Source organism: Dermochelys coriacea, chromosome 20 (assembly GCF_009764565.3).
Source record: "Dermochelys coriacea isolate rDerCor1 chromosome 20, rDerCor1.pri.v4, whole genome shotgun sequence".
NCBI lineage: Eukaryota > Metazoa > Chordata > Testudines > Dermochelyidae > Dermochelys > Dermochelys coriacea.
Genome location: NC_050087.2, coordinates 596560 through 607207, shown reverse-complemented (window position 1 = coordinate 607207; position 10648 = coordinate 596560). Strand labels below are relative to the sequence as shown.

Genomic DNA, 10648 nt, shown 5'->3' with positions numbered 1-10648 from the left:
TACAAGTTCACATATAAAACATTTCTGAAGGACAAACACACTTGATCACATGCTCTGTGTGCCAAGCCATTAGGAAGGGGATGTGAAATTACCTTCCCAGATTCTGAAAGCAGCAGGCTCTGTGGAGCTCCCCTCTCTACCAAACGCACTCTGAAGGGAAAAAACATGATGATGAAAAGCAAGAACTTCATTTACCATCTACCAGGAAGGAATCTCATGGCCAACACAGTATTTTCCAGAAGGTTATGTAGAGGATGAATAATAAATAAATGTAAATACAATGTACCTGTCATGTCTTAAGGATTTCAGATCTACATACACTGTGGTAGGGTCAGGCCCAGATGTTCCCTAAAAGTTAACATTAAAGAACATATTAATATTTTCTGTTTCTAATTATATGACAGTCACTGGTAATTAATATAAAGTGTAAGAACTATACAGAAGAGCAGACAATTATATGAATGAAACCCCCCACAAACAAACAGACAACCAACCAACCACCCTCCTCCCCACCCCACTCCCCACACACAAAGAGCATTACTTTTTGGACACAGACTTCCATGAGATATTCTGGGAATTGTCCAAGCTGGGCTGTTTGATTATACAAATGCACTGTGTGTGTTTGGGCTATCTAGAGAAGTGCCCTCACTTCTCACCCACCCATGTTAGTCTCTCCATCTCCTGCTCAAAGAATCTCACACACAGGCCCTTCCTTTTAGGGTTTGTTTCTCTTTACTCTGTTTTATAGTAACTCTTCAAAGAAAAAACTCAGAAAATACCAAACTGTTTCAAGTCTCGCTTTAAAAAAAAATAAAATTATCAAACAATGACAAGGCTGGTGCTCAAAGCCATTGCATTGACAAAGACAAGCTAATCCATGCCCATGCCAAGGCAGGAGCTCTCAAATGTTTCCTTATGCCTCATACAGATGCCAGAATTCATCTTCACATTTCCCACCCCGGCAGCTGCACCAGAGAGAGTGCTAGCATAGATAGGCTGCCAGCCGATACATCTATTCTGAATGCTCCAACCATCGCTCCTACCTGTGGAATGGCAATGCTGGGAAACTAGAAAAAAAATGCTGGAATAGATACAACCTTACAGTAGGCCACACCTTGAGAGAAATTATCCCATGGCACTACCCCTTGCATTCATGACAAACATCCCTGTGGCAACTGCAGTTATTGCTTACAGGGAAATGTGGAAGTTTGGAAGAATATCAGGCGTTTTTAGATTCTTTAATGCAGTCTGGCAACTGGAAACAAGGAGGCACTGCCTGCACTATGTGCCTTGCTGCTCTCCACAGAGTACCAGTGAGAGCTCAAACTCTGGTCTGAGAAGCAAAGTTAACAATTTAGCAGCAAGTGTTGGTTATGAAGAGTTTGCCAATTCAGAGCTCAATGCAATCTGGAAACCTGGTGCCACTGACAACATAATGGTCTTCCACATTAAATAACCCTTTGATACCTGTAAACAGATAGCTACGTTGACTCTTGACCCAAAGGTGGTGCTCACAGCACGAGATGACAGGCCAATGTCTTTGAAAAGCTTGGAGAAGGACTGAGTGAGAGAAATTCGTGGCCGCTCTTCTGCAACAACCACACAGGTCCGGACACAGGACAGATTAATTCCTCTTGCCTGCAGAAACATGGTACAGATACAGATAAATGCAAACAATTGCTGCTCTGCCTATGACAATTGAAGCAGAGTCCCACAGAAGACTGTTTGCCTCCTCCTCCACACTTAAACAGTGGGAGACAACAGCTCCAGAAGTGAAGGATACCCCCTATTACTCCACTCATGATAAATGTATCTTACTGTGTCCCTGTTGGCAGACTATCAAATGCGACTCTGATCAGGCAGCCCAAAAAGCATAAATGGAATAATGGCATTTTCAATTCTGCTTTCTATCCAGCTATAAGGAATATAGCTTTCTGCATTTCTGTAGTACCTCATCCCTGAATTTAACTAAGCCTCACCACATCCCTGCTGGGTAGCTCAGGATCATCACTCCCATTTTAGAAGATGAGGAAATGGGAGGCACAAAAGGATGAAGCGACTTGCTGAAGGTGACACTGAGGCTACAGCAGAGCTGGGCACAGACCCCTCAGTTATGTGCTCTAACCACTGGAAGACATCACTGCTGCCCCATAATTAAAGAACAATGGACAGCACTACCAGCTTTGCAGAGCTTCAAAGTAATCTATGTGACTGGGGATATCATGCAAGGTATAAAACTTCAGAACATTTTGTACTGTCAGTGGTGCACGATTGAGTGGGGACTTTGTAGATGGAAGCACAAAGCCAGTTTTAGGAAAACAGATGCAAGAAGTAATCGTAAACCTTTAGCATATTTATTTTTTCCTCCTGCTCTTCCAGAGAGTTGTGCTGCTGCTTAATGGATTGTCCAGCAGATACGCTGCATCTTCAGCTGGCTTAGAGCCCTGCAGCAGGCGGATGGTATATAGCTGACTATTCATGCAGCATGATGCTGCTGCTACTGCCTCACCCTTCTAAGGTTTGTTCTAACAGTCCTCTCCATTTGCTTTAGCACAAGACTGCATACCAACTTTTAAAATCAGTGTAAGATACTGACAAAGGTTCTTACCTTTAACATTTCGACCTGATTTCCAAGTCCCTTTGTGCACAACTCCATGACTGAATAGGAACAGAAAGTGTCCCTTATTTTGTACTGACTGACAGTGGAAAGCCAGAGGAAAAGATTGGATTCCAACTCCATAGGAGGAATTAAGATGGACTGGTGACCAGAATACACGCTGCCACAGAAGATTAGAGAGAAAGATTTTACTCTAAAAGCTGGTTAGCATTAAGTCTGTTTTTTGTTATTTTTGGTCACCGATACATAGTGATGTTAGGACCAAATGTAGGTAATGGGATTCCATGTCCGAGATAATTTGATGACAACACTAGTGCCCACCTCCTTTATGATGTGCAGCAACATTCTATTCATAATAAAAAGCCTTGTAACTGAGAAGTGGTGCACACACTTCCCATTGCCAATGTGAAGGAGAAACGCAGGCTCTGCGAAATACATTCCATCATAATATGAAACCAACAAAGAAAAATGGGAGAAACTTTCTAGAGCTAATAATCTCTTGCAGTGCATCTATATGTTACTAAGAGAAAAACAGTCACACTAGATAGATCTTAAAACCGGAAAGGAAGGGGGTCATGTTATTGAGCATCCAGAGCCAGATCCTGAGCTGGTATAAACTGGAATCATTCCACTGAAGACAATGGAGCTGTGTCAATTTATACCAGTTGAACATCTAGCCCTCCATTTCCAGTTTTAAAACCAATCAATATCTTACCCTTTTGTTTTCATTCCAACTCATACCTGCAAAGGCACCAGAGCGTAAAGCCAAGTCCGCAGTATGGATCAAGACAAATGGCAACCTGCCGAGAGGAGTAGAGCTCACACTGGAGCTTTATCGCCCTGCAAAGAGCATTCACTGCTGCGTGGGACATCTGTAACAAACGAAAGGGAGAGATACAGTGTTGAAATACAAGAACATAGGAACAGGATTTCTGCAAGTCAGCTGGTATGGTGAGATATGGGCTTGGTTTCCTAACAATGCTACTCCCCAAATTAACTACACTTATCGCACATGGTGAGTGCAAAACATTGTAGAATCTTCCACACAAAGCTCTGCTTATCTTAGATCATTAAAGCATGTTATAAAAGGAGCAGCAGCTTCAGTTTCTCACTGTACACCTCCCACAGCATCTGAGCCCAGCCAGCACCCCACACCAGAGCCTAAGGGCTAAGTTTTTACTCCTATTCTTTTCACACCTTCTTCTCTCTTACTAATTGCCAGAGCTACTCTCTGCTTTCAGTGGAGGCCAGTGAATGCTGTTCCAATAGTTCACTGTTAGCTGAGACTGCAGAGTGATACCATCATCATTCCCTGTTCACCTAAATATGCGATTCTCCATCAGCCTAGGCACCTGAAATCCCGAGGCTGCTTCTGACCTCAGTCTTCCTGCATGGCAGCACAATGCAGAGCTGCTTTACCAACCTGAAGCCACACTGCATTTTTTGGATCTGCCAATACATAGCTTTACTCTCCCAGTTTATTAACTGGGACAAGTGATCTTTAAATTAAATCACAAGAACCACTTAAAAAGAAAAAAAAGATTCAGCCAAACAAAAACTATACGAGACCTTCTTTCCCAGCAGGTGTTACTGTACCTTCACTCCCGTAAGCATGCCTGTTGTGGACACACTAAAATCTAGGTATGCCAACATCTCTGGTGTGGGTGGTTTATAGAGCTGAGGTAGCCGCTTCCTGGGCAAGTCATCTGTGTGGGTAAAAACAGTCTTATGATTCTGTTCTTTCTGAATTGGAATTCTTAGGGATGATGGAATTTTCAATGACTAGGATGATATGAATGCAGGAGAAAAGCAAGCCTTCTTTATAATTAGCTGTGGAATTATCTTCCACAAGAGAGTGACCAACATGTCTTGCTGCTTTCAGGAGAAAGTGCAAGGGCCATTTCTAGGTAAAAGCTTTCCCATTAAAAAAATCTGTCTGCTCTTGGAAAGGAGGAGAAAAGAGAATCTAGCTGTGTGTGTGAACCCTATTCATTTGGATGTAAGGTGCTCTGATACCACTCTGAGGAGTAAAGGGTGGGGAGATTCAATCGATGTTGAGAGGCACTGAATCGAATACGTAAATGTATCAAGATATTACACTTGTCATGTGCCATTCAGTGCTTGTCCTCTCTTCTTCTGAAACTGCCAGATAGGGGGTCAGTCAGTGCTAACTATGACATGGATATCTGTTCTGAGGCCACTAACATCAACTGAACTTTAAATTTTACCCCCATGCTATAATTCTACATGGGGCTCAGCTCTGCACAAGGAACAATTAGAGTTTCCAGAGTCAACCATGGTTCAGATTACAAGGAAATCCCAGCCTTGTCTCTAAACACTCTTTGTTCAAATTAATTCAAGAACATTCAACATTTTTAGTCTAGGGGCTAGAAAGTCTTGCGACACCCTCCCTGCTCCATCTGGAGTTGTATCCTTCCCACAAATTGCTTTCCTCATTCACAAACGTCAAATCTCATAATAGGAGACTGTCTGCACAGCCCCACCTCCTCCCCTTTTTTTTTAATTCTATGTATAAAAGTGTAAAAGCTATGAGCTGCTGAACCAGTCTCTCCGAGATGTTTTTTCTGAGCATTTAAGCCCCCAGAGCAGCCAGTCAGATAGCACCTGTATTGGCAATGCCAGAACCTCTTACAGAGTCAATCAGAATCCCCACACACAGCTTTGAAAATCTTTGAAATTTGCCCCTCCACCCCCACGAACATGATACAGTTCTGTGGTGACCTAGAATCCTATTTTCGACGTCTCAGACTCAAGGAATATTTCCAACACACCTCTGACCAACATATTAACCCACAGAGACCTTCCTGCCAACACTACAAAAAGAAGGATTCTGGGTGGACTCCTCCTGAAGGTCGAAACAGCAGCCTGGATTTCTACATAGACTGCTTCCGCCGACGTGCACGAGCTGAAATTGTGGAAAAGCAGCATCGCTTACCCCATAACCTCAGCCATGCAGAACACAGTGCCATCCACAGCCTCAGAAACAACTCTGACATCATAATCAAAAAGGCTGACAAAGGAGGTGCTGTCGTCATCATGAATAGGTCAGAGTATGAACAAGAGGCTACTAGGCAGCTCTCCAACACCACTTTCTACAAGCCATTACCCTCTGATCCCACTGAGAGTTACCAAAAGAAACTACAGCATTTGCTCAAGAAACTCCCTGAAAAAGCACAAGAACGAATCCGCACAGACACACCCCTGGAGCCAGGACCTGGGGTATTCTATCTGCTACCCAAGATCCATAAACCTGGAAATCCTGGACGCCCCATCATCTCAGGCATTGGTACCCTGACAGCAGGATTGTCTGGCTATGTAGACTCCCTCCTCAGGCCCTTCGTTACCAGCACTCCCAGCTATCTTCGAGACACCACCGATTTCCTGAGGAAACTACAGTCCATTGGTGATCTTCTTAAAAACACCATCCTAGCCACTATGGATGTAGAAGCCTCTACACCAACATTCCACACAAAGATGGACTACAAGCCGTCAGGAACAGTATCCCCGATACTGTCACGGCTAACCTGGTGGCAGAACTTTGTGACTTTGTCCTGACCCATACTATTTCACATTTGGTGACAATGTATACCTTCAAATCAGCGGCACTGCGATGGGTACCCGCATGGCCCCACAGTATGCCAACATTTTTATGGCTGACTTAGAACAACGCTTCCTCAGCTCTCGTTCCCTAATGCCCCTACTCTACTTGCGCTACATTGATGACATCTTCATCATCTGGACCCATGGAAAAGAAGCTCTTGAGGAATTCCACCATGATTTCAACAATTTCCATCCCACCATCAACCTCAGCCTGGACCAGTCCACACAAGAGATCCACTTCCTGGACACTACGGTGCTAATAAGCGATGGTCACATAAACACCACCCTATATCGGAAACCTACTGACCGCTATTCCTACCTACATGCCTCTAGCTTTCATCCAGATCATACCACTCGATCCATTGTCTACAGCCAAGCGCTACGATATAACCGCATTTGCTCCAACCCCTCAGACAGAGACAAACACCTACAAGATCTCTATCATGCATTCCTACAACTACAGTACCCACCTGCTGAAGTGAAGAAACAGATTGACAGAGCCAGAAGAGTACCCAGAAGTCACCTACTACAGGACAGGCCCAACAAAGAAAACAACAGAACGCCACTAGCCATCACCTTCAGCCCCCAACTAAAACCCCTCCAACGCATCATCAAGGATCTACAACCTATCCTGAAGGACGAGCCATCTCTCTCTCAGATCTTGGGAGACAGACCAGTCCTTGCTTACAGACAGCCCCCCAATCTGAAGCAAATACTCACCAGCAACCACACACCACACAACAGAACCACTAACCCAGGAACCTATCCTTGCAACAAAGCCCGTTGCCAACTCTGTCCACATATCTATTCAGGGGATACCATCATAGGGCCTAATCACATCAGCCACACTATCAGAGGCTCGTTCACCTGCGCATCTACCAATGTGATATATGCCATCATGTGCCAGCAATGCCCCTCTGCCATGTACATTGGCCAAACTGGACAGTCTCTACGTAAAAGAATGAATGGACACAAATCAGACGTCAAGAATTATAACATTCAAAAACCAGTTGGAGAACACTTCAATCTCTCTGGTCACTCGATCACAGACCTAAGAGTGGCTATACTTCAACAAAAAAGCTTCAAAAACAGACTCCAACGAGAGACTGCTGAATTGGAATTAATTTGCAAACTGGATACAATTAACTTAGGCTTGAATAGAGACTGGGAATGGATGAGTCATTACACAAAGTAAAACTATTTCCCCATGGTATTTCTCCCTCCCACCCCACCCCCCACTGTTCCTCTGATATTCTTGTTAACTGCTAGAATTAGCCTACCTGCTTGTCACCATGAAAGGTTTTCCTCCTTCCCCCCCCTGCTGTTGGTGATGGCTTATCTTAAGTGATCACTCTCCTTACAGTGTGTATGATAAACCCATTGTTTCATGTTCTCTGTGTGTGTGTATATAAATCTCTACTCTGTTTTTTCCACCAAATGCATCCGATGAAGTGAGCTGTAGCTCACGAAAGCTTATGCTCTAATAAATTTGTTAGTCTCTAAGGTGCCACAAGTACTCCTTTTCTTTTTGCGAATACAGACTAACACGGCTGCTACTCTGAAACTTGGCAAAGAGAAGCTCTCACCTGTGTCAATGATGGTTGGCCAGGTTTTCACATCCACAGCAGCAGCTGCCTCTCTGGATTTCAGTAGTCTCATTAAGGTCTGAGTTGTGAGAATGCAGGCAGCTTTGCTGACCTAAAAAAATAACCAACCAATTATTGCTAGAAAGTGAAAGAGAAACGTGGCTTTTCAAGCCCCATAACTAGTGGAGACTGTGGGTATGCTTGTTCAATGCACTTTCCCCACCTGGGAGTTGTTTGCTATTCCAAAATACACCACCTTGCTCAGCCAAGACCCCAAATTCAGACTAAAATGCAATGTGGCAAGATCTTTGGACAGGCTGAGTAGGGATATTATGTCAGGTGGCAACGGGACAGTAGCTCTCCTTCCATACCTACAGAATCAGCCTAGGCCAGTTACTGTAGTTAGTAGGTAATTGGTAGACTGGCACATGCCTAGTAGTCACTTAAAGGTACAGTGTTGCACTAAGGAAGTGTTATTTACTCCTTCTCATAACACAAGAGCTAGGGGTCACCAAATGAAATTAATAGGCAGTGGGTTTAAAAACAAACAAGAAGTATTTCTTCACACAATGCACAGTCAACCTGTGAAACTCCTTGCCAGAGGATGTTGTGAAGGCCAAGACTATAACAGAGTTCATAAAAGAACTAGATAAGTTCATGGAAGATAGGTCCATCAATGGCTATAAGCCTATGTTTGCCAGAAACTGGGAATGGGCAACAGGGAATGGATCACTTGATTACCTATTCTGTTCATTTCCTCTGAAGCACCTGGCATTGGCCACTGGTGGAAGACAGAATACTGGGCTAGATGGAATCATAGAATATCAGGGTTGGAAGGGACCTCAGGTCATCATCTAGTCCAACCCCCTGTTCAAAGCAGGACCAATCCCCAACTAAATCATCCCAGCCAGGGCTTTGCCTTTGATCTGATCCAGTATGGGCGTTCTTATGAGTTATTAGGTGGTAACAAGACTGTGGGTCACGTAAGTTAGCCTATTCCTGTTACCATGTATTTTGCAGCAACTTGTGTCACCCGTTACAGCCAGAAGAAGCGCTTTGTTATACTGAATTCTCATTTATTAAAAAAAAGTTATACAGCTAGAAACAGTTCATTCTGACCCAAGAGGGTGTTCTAATATACTGCAGCCATGAAAGATAGCGTAAGAGATTTCATTCTTACTGCTCTCCAGATCCAAACATCAGAATAATGGTGCCCCATGCCAGGCCTATAGATTGCAGCTTCCCATTACTCACATCTACGATCATTCGCACAGTGGGCAGAGTCGCAGTGAGGTTCTGAGCATGAGGCGGTCGAACAGTCACAGGAATGCAGCCAGCATACAAACAGCCATAGAACGCAGCGATTAGTTCAATGCCTGCAAGAACACAAGAGGCTGTCACACAAGTGCTGACTGATGTCCTCATGACAGTATCCTCTACTCCAGTGGTTCCCAAACCTTGGGGCATGACCCCTAGTGGGGCATGGAAGAATTCTTGGGGTGTGTGCATGACAGAGTCCGGGTCAGCCCCCAAAGGGGGTTCCAGAAGGGAGTGCCACACAGCCCACTCTGCTCCCAGTCCAGACACACCCCCAGCCTCAGCTCCACTCCACCTGCTGCTCTGTCTCCAGGCCACTCTACCTCTAGCCCCAGCTCCTCCCCCATCCCCAGTTCTGACCCCAGAGCTCTGCCTTCAGCCCAAGCTCCTCTGCTGAAGAAGCCTTGGCTGTGCAGCAGTTGGGGAGGGGGGAGGGAACGGGGTCAGATTCCATTACTGGTAAGGGGGGCATGCCAGGAAAAGTTTGGGCACCACTGCTGTACTCAAAATAATCCAGATTCAAAGAGCAACACACCTCGAAGAACAGTTGCGAGAAGGTGAGTAACTTTTTTCTTCTTCGAGTGATTGCTCATATCAATTCCAATTAGGTGACTCCCAAGCCTTACCTAGGCAGTGGGGTCAGAGTTATGGAATCGCTGATTGGAGCACCGCTCTGCTCAAAGCTGCATCATCTCTGGCATGCTGGATGATGGCGTAGTGAGAGGTGAATGTATGTATCGAGGACCAAGTTGCTGCCCTGCAGATTTCTGTTATCTGGACCTGGGCCAGGAACACCACTGATGAGGCCTGAGCCCTCGTGGAGTGCGCCGTAAGAGCCAGGTCTGGTATGTTGGCCAGCCTGTAGCACATATGGATGCATGGCATGATCCAAGAAGGTATTCTTTGAGATGAGACTGGCAGTCCTTTCATCTGGTCTGCCCCCATTACAAACAGCTGGTTCGACTTTCTGAATGGCTTAGTGCGCTCGATGTAAAAGGCTAGTGCTGGCTAACATCGAGAGAGCACAGCCTCTGCTCACTGTTACTGGCATGAAGCTTAGGATAAAAAACAGGCAAGAAAACACCCTGACTAGTGTGAAAGTGACACACCCTTAGGAAGAAAGGCCGTGTGAGGTCTGAGTGGCACCTTATCCCTGTGGAAAACCGTACAGGGTGGGTTAGAGGTAAGAGCCTTTAACTCAGACACCCTCCTAGCTGATGTAATGGCAACCAGAAAGGCTACCTTCCACAACAGATAGAGAAGGGAGCAAGTTGCCAGCGGTTCAAGTGGGGGCCCTATCAGTCTGGAGAGGACCAGGTTAAGGTCCCAGATGGGGACAGGCTGTCTGATCTGGGGATGAAGCTGTTCCAGACTCTTGAGGAACTGACCAACCATAGGATTGGTGAAGTTGGAGCATCCAGACACTCCCGGGTGGAAGGCTGAGATAGTAACGAGGTGTACCTTATGGAGGACGCTGCCAGGCCTTGCTGTTTCAGGTATAGAAGGT

At 45.2% G+C, this 10648-nt stretch overlaps 1 protein-coding gene across 1 annotated transcript in view; it reads right to left on the bottom strand.

The window, feature by feature from the left end:
- Window positions 1-10648, bottom strand: part of DIP2B (disco interacting protein 2 homolog B) — a 135765-nt gene that overhangs the window by 6355 nt on the left and 118762 nt on the right. Inside the window, exons 27-34 of the mRNA XM_038378167.2 lie at window positions 9079-9200; window positions 7825-7936; window positions 4214-4323; window positions 3359-3489; window positions 2609-2777; window positions 1468-1638; window positions 287-348; window positions 4-150 (exon numbers count right to left, since the gene is read on the bottom strand). Coding sequence (XP_038234095.1) covers window positions 4-150; window positions 287-348; window positions 1468-1638; window positions 2609-2777; window positions 3359-3489; window positions 4214-4323; window positions 7825-7936; window positions 9079-9200 — 1024 coding nt within the window. The remainder of the gene's footprint in view (window positions 1-3; window positions 151-286; window positions 349-1467; window positions 1639-2608; window positions 2778-3358; window positions 3490-4213; window positions 4324-7824; window positions 7937-9078; window positions 9201-10648) is intronic.